The 13,530-nt window shown below is 39.7% G+C and overlaps 1 protein-coding gene across 1 annotated transcript; it reads right to left on the bottom strand.

Moving 5' to 3' along the window:
- Positions 1-936: 936 nt before the first annotated feature.
- Positions 937-6,571, bottom strand: cyb561 (cytochrome b561). The gene is made up of 6 exons (XM_068337229.1): positions 6,538-6,571; positions 4,285-4,530; positions 2,693-2,791; positions 2,467-2,570; positions 2,176-2,333; positions 937-1,780 (listed from the first exon to the last, which is right to left on the bottom strand). The coding sequence occupies exons 2-6, from the start codon at positions 4,487-4,489 to the stop codon at positions 1,591-1,593; spliced, it is 756 nt and encodes a 251-aa protein (XP_068193330.1). The 5' UTR covers positions 4,490-4,530; positions 6,538-6,571; the 3' UTR covers positions 937-1,590.
- Positions 6,572-13,530: the final 6,959 nt, after the last annotated feature.

Here is a 13,530-nt window from a genome sequence, read left to right as displayed (position 1 = left end):
CTGGAGAGAGAACCTGGAACCCTCTTGGTGTGAGGCGACAGCGCTACCCACTGTGCACAAATCTTGAATTTGAATTCTCTTTTATGAGACAATCCTGGATAAGAAAGGGCAGCAACACAACTAAACAGGGTTATGAGATATATATATATATATATATATATATATATATATATATATATATATATATATATATATATATATATATATATATATATATATATATATATATATATATATCTCATAACCCTGTTTATATATATATATATATATATATATATATATATATATATATATATATATATATATATCTCATAACCCTGTTTAGTTGTGTTGCTGCCCTTTCTTATCCAGGATTGTCTCATAAAAGAGAATTCAAATTCAAGATTTGTAATGAATGTAATTAGTTTTTTTAGTAATTATTTGTAATTAGTAATGAATCGGAAGTGTCAAACTGTTAATATTCTTCAGTTTCTATTTATGACTAGCATGTATTTAGCAAAATCCAGTTGATCCACATTATATTTACATGGTGTGGTTAGCTCTCTAGTAAGTTTCATTTTGCCTGCAGGTTGTGCCATTCACTCTTATTTCAACCTGTTGTCATAACATGTATTTTAAAGCTAGAATTACACAAATACTGCACAGTCATTCTTTCAATATACCTGATTTAAGTACAGACAATAAATGTAAATTTTATTTTTTATATTTTGTGGAAAAAAACTGACAAGTATAGAAACTGTAGGACATACATTAGAAAACAAGCAACAGAGTTGTGATCTACTATCCATCCCCTTGGCTATGAGGCCAAGGAGATGGTCACCTGTGAGAATAATCATCATCGTTCAGAATTTTGGTGAGTCATGAAGACAAAACAGTTTTTTTTTTCGTAGCCTGAAAATCTAATCTGTCTAATCAGATTTTCTAGAATAACACAGCTCAATATGCAAGTATCTTTATTCAAGCAACTGCAAAATAATTCTGTGAAAGACACATGTAATAAAACATACGAACAAAAACCACAGCAGCAGAACATCAACACGCAGACACCTATACGGTACAATGACATGACAGAGAATACATTTGAACTGTTACATATGACCAGCTTTTTGATCCAAATACTGAAGATCCCCCTGATGTGATCAATCAGCTGAGAAACAAAGTGTTAACTGGAGAAGACTTGTGATTCTGAAGAAACTATAATTCACTTTTAAAATGGATTTATTGGCACCAAAATTCAAATCAGAATGACTTGCGTAAAAAGAGCTAAATAAGTCCAAACGTTCACATGCACTGTTACAAAAGAAGACCGAGGTGGACAACAAATATAGTGTTACAAGTTAGAGTTGCGACAGAATCTGTCTTAGTTTGGTGGCACTGCTTCAAGACACAAGTAAGGCATTTCCAACAATATGATATACTCAATGCCTTGTGATCTAATGACTACAACATACAAGAGTTTTGACTTCGTTTTCATTCAATCTTATAATATTGATAGAATTGTACGTTATATGCAGTTTATCCAGATGTCATCATTAAAAGATACAACTGTACACGCAAGTTAAATTGGGTGTAGGGCACAATGAACTGAGGTCAAGGCGAGGTGGGTGACCCCTCAGTTAAAGACTTGAAGTGGATGGACAAAGACTCTTCCTCTGGGTTTGGTGGTCGTTTGTACTCCTCCTTGGAGATCAAGTAGCACATCAGCACCCCAAAACACACCAGCAGGATCCCCAGGACGTTGGCCAGGATGCCCTCTGGGACACGCTTCGAGTAGGTTGACCTGGGAGAGTTCAAGATCCGACGTGAGCAAATACAAATACGTGAAGCATTAATGAGATTAATGAGTCGAAAGTGGAACAAACAGAGAGATTTGTAGACGTTAACACTTTGATGTCAGTAACTTTCCATAGAGCGCTGGGCATCCATCATCTTTAATGTTTCAATTATTTATTGAATAGTGAAATTTTTAAAGATGTTATTATTACAGTCAAGGTGTAATCCTCAATATTTAATAGCAGTTTTATGTACAATTCATCAGCAAACCACTGCATGATTCACTGCATTGAATGTGGGTCTTATTCCAGATGGTTCCCTCTACTGTATCGGGGTGGTAGTACAATTCTCAGAGAAAACAGTCATCAGGTACAACAGACAGACACAGACAGGCAGGCTTACATGATGGAGAAGAGGAGTTTCTCCACAATGCCCAGCAAACTGCTGCCTATGGCCAAGACGAGGAGAACCAGACCACTGAACACGTGGATGGGGAGGTACAGGGCTCGCAACTGTGACGACACAACAGGAAACAGGAAGAACAGCAAACCCAGCACCCACTAGGAGGGAAGAGGGAGGAGAAATAGTGTCAGCAACTTAATTCACATTACAATGAGCTGTGTTTGTGTGTGTGTGCGTGTGTGCGTGTGTGCGTGTGTGTGTGTGTGTGTGTGTGTGTGCGCGCGCACACACCTGTAGGCAGAATATCACTAGTGTCACCATCCCACACCAGCTGTGTAGAGAGTACATGTCTGGAATGCCGTACGTTCTATGGAAATCAAACACAGCTACCATACCTACAAACACACACACACACACACATACACACACACTCATAGTGAGAAAAAGACGTTAGCTATGACTTCCTTTCACCCCTCTCACACTATCCTCCTCTCTGATCTCTCTCTCTCTCTCTCACCTACGATGCTGATGATGAGGGCGAGGAGGTGAATGATGCCATGAAGCACCTTCACCACCTTCTTGGGCTCATTCTGAAACACTCTGTAGACCAGGATGGCTGCAGACAGCAAGAGAGAAGCCGAAACATAACACACTTGGGATAATAAATAGTTCATGAACAAACAAAAAAAAAGAACCAAAAAAAAATCTATCAAAACAAGTCATGTTAAAGGCGGTGTGAATTCAGACTGATGTGTGAATACAAATAGAAGGAGAGCTTTGCAGGCTCCACCGGAGCCAATCAGCTGCGAGGTGTTTCAACCCCAGGGGTGCTTTTTGCCTCTCTCTAACTGGCTTGTCAGGCCAGTCTAATGTCCAGATGACCTTCCCTGGTGATATGGTAATGTAATCCTGCTCTGTGAAGCAGTTGGACTAATATGTTTATCATCATTAGCAGAAGAACACAGGGCTGCAGGCGTGAAACAGAGGCGAGGAAAAACAAACTTATCATTTTGCCGTTTTTTTTGTTTGTTTGTTTGTTTGTTTGTTTGTTTTTTCAGACACCACTGGCACCATAATAAAAACACACAATGGAAGCATCAGTGACAGATCAGCGGTGGTGATAATGGTGAACTCACATGCTCCTCAAATGATTATAAACTGGGTGGCTATTATTCTTATTATTAAGACAACAGCGGAAAAAAATATTTGATGTTATGCTATTTTATTGCTCAGATTTAGCGTTTGATTTCTAATTGAGTAGAATTCCCTGAAACATTGTTTTATCCGACTTGTCTGTGTAACAAACATATCAGGGTGAGCTTAGTGGAAAGAAAATGTTAGAAACTTTGATTAATAGGAAATGAAAAAAGAAAAAAAGAAAAGTACTGGTGCGACAAAAAGTGTGGGACAAAATCGCTTTGTAATTTAAAGTTAAAATTTTAAAATTTAATCTATTAATGTGTGTTTTAACTACCCTGACCAATGAAATACATTTGCCGATCTATAGAGGAGCACGTGGTTAACATCTTGAATTAAGAACCTCATTCAGTACAAACAGCACTGTCAACACGGACAAACACAGTGTGGTTTCTTTGGTTAAGCATCAGTTTAACCAGTTCCAACCAACCAAACCCTTTAGCTCATGAGATGAGAAGAGGATGTTGGTCATTGGATGTGTTTCCTTTTCAACCACTGTCAACACTGAACACTGTGTGTATTCAAGAAGACCAAAAAAATACGGCAAGTTCAGTTATTTCAATGCTTCGTCTTCCCTCGGTATAAATCGGAGCTGATGGGAAGGGCTTGGGATTGATGGGTGTCTGGGTAATGTCAGCATTATAAAACAGATCAGCAGCACAACGCTCCAGGCTGACACACACACACACACACACACACACACACACACACACACACACACACACACACACACACACGAGCATAGACACACAACCAAAGGATGACTAAGTATCAACGTCCTGGAGACCTCTATTTCCAGTGTCATTCAATTTTCAGGATGTTATCTAGAAAAGAATTAGCGTAACCATGACGACATACTCAGGTCAGCTGAGCTTACAGTGACATCCGCCGTGGGGACGGACCAAAACTCACCATCGCCTTGCAGGAAGATCAAACCCAGCACCATGCACAGGGGGTGCACGTTGAACTCCTTGGCTGTGCCGTCCCAGGCAAAGCCCCCGTGGTAGTGACCCATCCACACGGCGGTCAGCACCACCGACGCCAGACCCACCACCTGGGACGCCCCCACCAGGCAACCGAACGTGATGCGCCTGGAGCGGGGAGCAGATTCCTCCATGATCTGAGTGAGAAGGAAGTCTGGGGATTCTTTATCTAGATCTGTGACAAAACAGAAAATCAGTCTCAAAAAGGGAAACTCATCACAAAAGATGTTCTTTCTTTTAATTTAATGCTCAGTTTTTGTTTTATTGTGAAGAGGCCACACAGTAATGTTGATATCTTCTTACAAGTTCAAGTATTATGATGCCAAAAAATAATTACATGGGGTGTATCACATTTCTTGACTGTAACCAGCTGGGACAGACTGCAGCAGATTCTCGCTCTGATAAAAGATTATTAGTTGAAGACGATTGTGTCTCATGTCTTACATTACAAGATTCCCATGTAGTAACAGAAATACAGGGTAACACATTCATTATAAGCAAACCAAAACTTGATTAAAAACTGTATTATTAGCACATATTAGAAGTCCAATGAAAAGTCACATCGATTCATCAATTTTACACACAGAATGAATTACATGGATCGCGTTTAATGATGCAGCATGTGAGTGGAGCTAACTATAGCTGTATTGTTCAGTTATTGACACATCAAATGTTTAAAAGTAACACTGAATCTAATGAATACCAAAGCCCTTCGAAGACAACGCGGTTGGAAGTTAATGAACGAGGTTATATGATTAAGTTATTAGTTATAAAAATTAGCTGAACATTCATAGTAACCAGAAAGCTGCCAGTTGATGTGAGCAGACCTGACGTCATCTTGACGTGAATCAAAGTCAAATGATTCCATGATGAAATCTGCATGGTGTAGTACAGTGAGGGAAATGAGTGGAGCATTGCTGTAAACACTGGATTAACCAGGTTTTGTAACTCTTGATCAAGAAATGTGTCACACATCTATGGGCGCTTGAGCCCCTCTCAGTGCCTCTGGTTCCCTTTTTGAGTTCTTCACCCCTGTGGCCCAGGAAATCTCGGTCCACCGCTATTTAAGGATTAGACATGACTGACCAAAATCTGAAACTGATCAAAAGTTAGCTCAAAAAGCAGAATTAAAAGTGTCACAAAAAAAAAAGGCCTCAGTCAGGATTTTCCCCACTGTTCGATGTGCCTTTGCCATCAGGGGGTCATGACAGCCTGAAAGCCTGATACCCAAATATTTGCAAAGAGTTTAGATTTTTAAGTCTCTGGTCTGAAACGTTTCTGCTATTAAACGTACAGTATAAAAGTACGTTTAAATGCATTTTATAGTGGACACACTTCCCCCCCCCCCTTTGCTCTTATTTCTTCTTTTTTGTATTTTGACGACCTGTTAACGACCCACCAGCCCAAAATCCAAATACTTGTAATTAATATTTTGTACAAAAGCCTACCAAAAAAAAAAAAGCCTCAAAAGTAAAAAAGTTATTTTTTTAAGGTGTCCACGTTAAAAAAAATATAAATATATTCATGAAATTGAATAAATTTCAGGTTATTCGGGTATCAGGTTATTTAACCTGAACAAATATTTTCATAAAGCATTTGCTGGCTCTTTATCCCAGAATAAATACAGTGTGAACGCAACAAAGAAACGCTTTGAATTTGAGGAGACAATAGCTTCATTCTAATGGGATCATCCAGCAGCAAAAATTATTAGACGTGACAAGAACAACTGATATTAAAATGAGAAAGACGCGACGCGGCGACGCTGCAGAAGTTTGGAAACGGGACAAGGCGCTCCTGCGGTGCGCGTCGTTCCGGATCATTTCCAGGAGAGAAACATCCTGACGTGACGTTCAGGTTCTCCATAGGAAGTGAGGTAAGGAGTTTTCTAACACATGAGTATAAATCAAACAAATAGAAAGCAGACCGCAGCTCAGCCTGACACGTCACGGGTGTCCTCAGGTAACGCGGTGGGTCGCTGCCGCCGCCCAGGCGCGCTCTCTTATTATAGGGGGTAATAATGGAGCAGCCAGCCGTCACCTGTTACCTGACCGGTCTGTTCCGTTCTGACGCTCCACGACGCGACTCCGACTCTAAACTGCAAACACCTGAATAAATAAACTAATAAATAAATAAACAAGTCCCACAGGATGACAAAAACGGCGCGCTGGTGAGACGTACTTACCGCGGTCGGCTCCGCTCCTCTCTGCCGAGGAAGTCCAGGCGTCTCCGCGCACATCCGCCTTCCTCCTCCCCCTCAGTGCGCGCGACACGCGCCTGGGCGCGTCCGTGTGTGCGTGTGCGTGTGCGTTTCGGACGTCCTCAAGCGAAACTCTGAAGAACCACAAAATATGTATATATATTAATAATATTAATATAATAATAATAATAATTATTATTATTAAAATAAAAATATTATTATTATTATTATTATTATTATTATTATTATTATTATTATTATATTTTAGTTAAACTAAACTCGCGATAAATGAGTTTAGGTACACTGGGTGGGACGGTGACGTCACCACGGATTGGGGGGTCGACTGTTGGATTGATGACTAACAGCTCCGGTGAAAACCTGCGTTGCCTTGACAACACTGGAATGGGGGGTGTGGATGAGATGAGAATGGAGGAAGAGGAGGAGGAAAGAGCACCGTCGGTGACTCATAGCTGCTCATTAGAGGAGGTAATTTAGACCAATCCTCTACTTAATTGTTGTGAGCTACATCTTCTCACACAACACCTTATAGCCACTGCTGCTGCTGCTGCTATGGCAACCGTACATCCACCTGCTCCACTCTGACGCTGCTCAGCTAAAGCTGATTTGAGATCAGCAGTCATTCTCCATCACAGGAAGCACCGCTACAAACTGCTGCTGAAGAGACTGTGCTCACAAAAGTCACCTGAAGTTATTACAGTCATTTAGATGACGCCGTAACTACTTCTTCTAATAATAATTGTAGTAATTATAATACTTTTTTTAGAGCAGCAGAGCCCAGATGTGCATCCAAAAGAAGGCCCACACTTGAAACCAGATTATATCCCCCAATTTCCACTCCAAATAAGTTATCCAAATAAGAGACGACGACTAAAGTTATAATGTATTAATGTATTTCATGACTACATTTAATACATAATGTATTTAATGACCTCATGTTGTCACTGGTGTTTGTTAATTAATTTTTTTATTTGTTGGTTATTTTTGGAGAAGGTAAAGATTAATGTGCTCCATAGAAACTCAGATTTGTCTGGTAGGGTGATTTTGTATTTATTTTATTTTTTTTAAATGCTGCAGGTCCAGTTAAAAAATAGTGAAAAATGTTGGAAGAGGAGTAATGACAAATGCTAAATTTGCCTAACACTCTTTGGCCCACAACTATAATATGACAGGAAGCTTCACCGCTCCTACAGCTTGGTCTAATGACCAGAAAGGTTTTATTTAACACCTTTGATCACCTGTGAACGGATCATTATTGTTATGCTAAGCCTCGTCCTTGGGGGTTAGTTGTCTGTCGGTTACAGAGAGGAAAAGAAAGAAAGAGACAAACAAGCATGCAGATGAACTTCCCTGTTTCTGACAGTTTGTGCAGAAACTCTTTGGTTTTGCAAACCGATCATTTCAGCAGCCGTCCGAAATTGAATGTTCTGATCGGCTGGTCTCAGACGACCTTGGAGGTGAACTTGCTGGTTGTGAGGTCCTGGGCTGGTGTGGTTACACGTGGTCTGTGGTTGTGAGGCTGATTGGATGTACTGCCAAAATTCTCTGAAGCAACTTTGGGGACGAGTTTTGGTAGAGAAATGAACATTCAATTCATGAGCAGCAGCTCCCACAGTTACCTGCTGTTTCAGGTGTCAACCACATTTGCAAATCAATTGTAGCCTACCAGGTACCTTTGGCTAGCAGTTTGAGAAATTTCAGAAAAGGCTGGTAGTACTAGTGCGTTTACAGCGAATGAAGAGGTAGGAGATAAATGAATGAAAAGGATGTGCTTCAGGCCAAACCTGCAGAAATCAGAGTCAGCTTTGTCAGCAAAAAAAACCACAAAACAATGAAAAGAAACTGCATTGAACTAAAACTAAAGCAGGATAAACATCAGATGTATGATTAGAAAGGATGAAAGTAGTCAATTAGGAGGGTGTAGATTAGAATGTTGTAACATAGTGTCATGATGTCAACGCATTGCATTCCCGTGTGATTTACTTTGTTCAGAAAAAAAAGAGTCAATTTTAGGTCAAGTTTAAAATGAAAATGGATCGATGGGTATTTGAAGAGAAAATTAATTCATCGTTTCGTAACAGACAAACGTGAAAAGGCCAAGTTGTTAGACGGGGTTTTATTCAGCTAAAATGACTTTATGTGTACCATGTACACACTGATGTAACATCATGTGCTAGAATAACAAGTTGTAAATTATATGCCCTCTAAAGACACTTTGGGATATTTGATAAAGTTCAGAATTGCCCCTCCATAATTAATTTCCTAGTTTTTACTTTACCTGCAGCGATATCTTTGATGTTACACTTGTCACCAGTTTATTATTTTATTTATTTAAATTTGATGGAACTTGGGATCAGATGTGGCTCAACAGTGCCTCCCTGAAACTTTAAAACCAAATCAGCATGTAAATGAGGAGATGAGCCCCCAGCTTGATGAGAGGCAATAAACTGAACAAAAAAAAAAGACCTGAAAAAAAGAAAAGAAAAGAACATGCATTTTAAATTAAAATTGAAATTAAATATTGGATTTTTTCCCCATTTCAAGTCATTAGAACCTGGTGAACTGGTTCTGGTGAGTTAGCCACATTAACGCCAAGCTGTTAGAGAAGAGTCTCATGAAGAAAATATAGTAGATGCAGTGTATGAGACAGGAAGTTGTTATTTATCATCTCTTTATATTCCTATAGTCATTCTTCGTATTGTGGACCCGCCCTGAAGACCTCCACATGGCCTGCTGGCATCAGGTGGACTGTTTTTTAATCCATTTATATATCTATTGATCATGTTGGCTTACAAAAAAATCTATCTATCTAACTATCTATCTATCTATCTATCTATCTATCTATCTATCTATCTATCTATCTATCTATCTATCTATCTATCTATCTATCTATCTATCTATCTATCTATCTATCTATCTATCTATCTATCTATCTATCTATCTATCTATCTATCTATCTATCTATCTATCTATCTATCTATCTATCTATCTATCTATCTATCTATCTATCTATCTATCTATCTATCTATCTAGTACTGCGATGGCAGTGGGTGTATTGTCCCTTCCTGTCCTCTGGAGGGCGCTGCAGACGTGGATAATTCGGTATTTGTTTACTGAGCAGGTTTCTTGGTCCTGTGGTCTGTAGATTTAGTTAAGTTTAACCAGAGGGTCACGCATGACGGAGCATTAAGAAGGAGCTCCAGTTCACCATCACATGTCTGTCTGCAGCCTGTAGAAACAACCATTGTGTTTTATTTGATGATGGATGATGTACCGCTGGATGATGGATGATGTACCGCTGCCCTATAGGCTCTCTCTCTCTCTCTCTCTCTCTCTCTCTCTCTCTCTCTCTCTCTCTCTCTCTCCAGAGCCCCCACCACCACCACTTCTCCTGAATGCCCCCCCCCCCTTTACACTCATGAACTTGACATTATCAACCACCAGAACACTGACTAACACTGACAACCCCAGCGACCCCTGCCCCTGGTAAACTGTAGTCTGCTTGAACATTAAACCTCCTCGAACATTGTTTATGGAGGACCTGATCACCAGATGAATCACTTATCAAAGGAGCCACAATGTTCTTGGCCGCTCCCCCTCCCACCCCACCCCCCAACTTGTCCTCCAATAGCAGATGAAATTCACTGCAGGTGCAACAAGGACGAATACAACATTTGCATTGAATCTTCATTTTTTACAAAGGGCTGCATGTGTAAAATATTATACAATATGTTGACATTACTAAATCACACCTCTTTTGTTTGTGCACTGCGTGAATGATATCTAGAATCACGCCGGAATGGCGTTAAGTGTAAATAGACGAAGCTGGTGTGATCACATTAGGTGTATCAGCGGCAGACTCCACACACAGACGCTAGATGTACAATTCTGGGATTTAAATTGGGAAAGGAAGCAGGGGTCGAAAGCAAAGCCGGCCAAAAGGAGAGAACGCTGTTCACTTTGGGTGAGTGAAACATGCAGGCAGAACAAAGGAAATCTAAAGGGACCAATCTGAGGCAAGAACAGACACAAGACAAAGTCCAGGAAACAAATCTTAAACTAGGGAGGCTTACTAAATATCAGGAACACTGAACGTGTGATTCTGTTACTAACAAATAGGTGTGAAGAGGGAAGGAGGAAGTACACAAAATAATACTGTATGCTATCAAAACTTCAATGTGTAATCAATAGATTAAAATACAATGAAAGGCCAACAACACAAAGATCAGGAACGTGAAGCGGGAAATCCACAGACACAGGAAACGGTGAGAATCTGGGTGAGAACTCCAGTCAAACACGAGCAAAAACAGACCAGAAGAAAAGAAACAACAGGGTTTGTAAAATAAGAGCAAAAAAACCTTTCACAATAAAACAGGAAACAAACTCTGAATCATTGCAGGCATAGAGAAGGTCTCTCTTTCTCTCTGTGTGTGTGTGTGTGTGTGTGTGTGTGTGTGAGTGTGTGTGTGTGTGTGTGTGTGTGTGTGTGTGTGTGTGTGTGTGTGTGTGCGTGTGCGTGTGCGTGTGCGTGCGTGAAAGAGAGAGAGATCAGTTTGACATTTCTAATTTCTGTGCTGTGACTCAGAGGAGTCTGACTCACCGCTGCTCCTTCGGTGTGTTTGTGCTCTCTGTATTCACATGTTGTTCGTTCATCTTTTCTCATCACTCTCTCCTTTTATATTTCCTTATAACTTTTAAGGACACCAGTGGGCCCAGTTTTCCCTCCCCCTTTCCAGTATGATAATGAAGTCTTTGGCCGTCTGTCAGCGTCAGTGGACACATTTCTCTCTGTGTGGGTTTGAACCTGTGAGGCTTCTGTTGAGATTTTTTTTTAATTTTTTTTATCCACCCACTGGTGCAGCATAAGTTCACAATTAAAGAAACAATGATTGCATGATGGACCAGAAATGTTATGGGATTTTATGAGATCTATTTTTTCCATCTCATCATTTTGAACCAGTAAGCCTGTAATGATCACCTAAACCAGAGGACCAAGCTCAGCAGGTGTGTGTTAGTGTGTAACGGGTGTGAGTGTGTCATTAAAGTTTGTTCCCCTCAGAAGAACAAAATGTAGTGCTGAACAACTCATTATTACCTCTAGCCGTGCTTATTTTGACAGCTATTTTTAACGCAGTCCCAGTCTGGTGTAAAATGCCCTTACTAATATTTAACCACATTATCCTGTTTTATTTCAGTCAAGCTTCAGTTTACAAAACAACTAAACTTATTTCAATGTTTTAATCTGCCTTTAGTCTGTAAACATTCAAATTCCCCATCAGACATCACATAATTGTTATCATTTTAGTCAATAAAGTTGTGCTAAAACCAATATATGTTTATTTTATTCTTATTGTACTATTTACTTTTATCCCATCATTATGTGAAGGGTTAGTAATCTTTTCAGAGCGTCCAATGTAAAGATATCAATTTAAAGAATACAGTATTTTCCGCACTATAAGGCGCACCAAAAAGCTTTTAATTTTCTCAATTTCTTATAATCCAACATGAAAAAAGTTTTAAAATAGACCATTCATTCAAGATGAGTTCAAAGATGTGTTTTATAATCCAGTGCGCAACTATAATCCAGTCTGCTTTATAATCGAGTGTACTTTATGTATTTGAGCAAGTCTTTTACTTGTAGCATCGCATGTTGATTTAATCCTAGTTGGTGGTTAGAGACATTGACCTCATCCCGTCTTCGTCATTAGAAAGGAAGTCACCTGTAAACATAATCTGCTGTTTTCCTCAACAAACTTAACCCAAACTGTTCTTGTATGACAATGTTTTTCAAATACACAAGCTCACTTTCTTGCACAGAAAAAACACGCACTGTATCTGGTGAATAATCTTAGCTTAGTTTAGCAGAGAGACTGTAGAAAGGAGGGGCAGCTAGCCTGATACTGGTTAAAGCTGACAAGAATGTTGTCCAACACCTCCAAACTTCACTAATCCACACAAGCCAGCAGCAAGTTGTGGAGTCTTAACACCTGTTTACAGCAGTGTTCTCTGCTCAGGGGTGTGTCATCAGCATACAGTATCTGAATTACTCTAGCTGCCAACATTACAGACCCTGACGGATTCTTACGTTTACATTCTCCCAACTTGAATCCTAACCAATGTGATTTTCTGTGAAACATTAATTCAACAAAATCTTAGCGTTTCCTAATTCTTTAAAACTTATTTCAGTTAGTAGGCGTACAAAGCCAACATATTAATGCCTATAACTTATCAACTTTTTGTTCATGTTTGTTCACGTCTGTCTGTCTGTCTGTACATTTTGCCTCCCTCAAATACCGATTACTTTCTAGGGCCTGATTATTGTACAGTTTGTGTGCGTGTCATACTTGTTATCAAAAATGGTAGAGCAGGTGAACGCTTCTGTGAATAACAGGAACATGGACACATTGAAATAAGTGATGTAATCAATTACATCATTGGCACATCATCAAGATGACTACAACCACCTATTCAGGTTTAAAGCATAATTCCTCCAGAGAAGGAGCGGCAGATAAATATCCTCGCCCTCTATCGCATAAGTCGTGGGAGTATTTTACACGGAGACCAAATGATGTGGCTTTCTGAAAACTCTGCAAACTTGACATGTCTTATCACAGTAGTATAAATAATCTGCACTGATGCTGAACAGAATACCACCTGATAGAGATGGAAAAAAGGCCACATGGTAGTCGGATAAAACTATTAAACGAAGACTTCCCATTCTTGTTTATCCAGTAAGCGCCACACAGCAGTACAACAAGGTTAGGATTAGATTTAAGATTAGGGTTAGGTAGTTAGGTTCAGGGTTAGGGTTAGGCAGTGAGGTTCAGGGTTAATGTTGGGGGTTAGGGTTATCTTAGGGTTTGGACAGACACTGGACTTGGAACTGGGAAAGATGTGGGATGGTCAAAAAACACCTGGTCCAGTTGTTCCACAGTAAAAAGAGGCTCGCTGGTAAGCTAT

The sequence above is a fragment of the Antennarius striatus genome, chromosome 16 (assembly GCF_040054535.1).
Source record: "Antennarius striatus isolate MH-2024 chromosome 16, ASM4005453v1, whole genome shotgun sequence".
Taxonomy (NCBI): domain Eukaryota; kingdom Metazoa; phylum Chordata; class Actinopteri; order Lophiiformes; family Antennariidae; genus Antennarius; species Antennarius striatus.
Note: the sequence above shows the minus strand (reverse complement) of the source record. Positions and strands in the feature narration are given on the sequence as shown.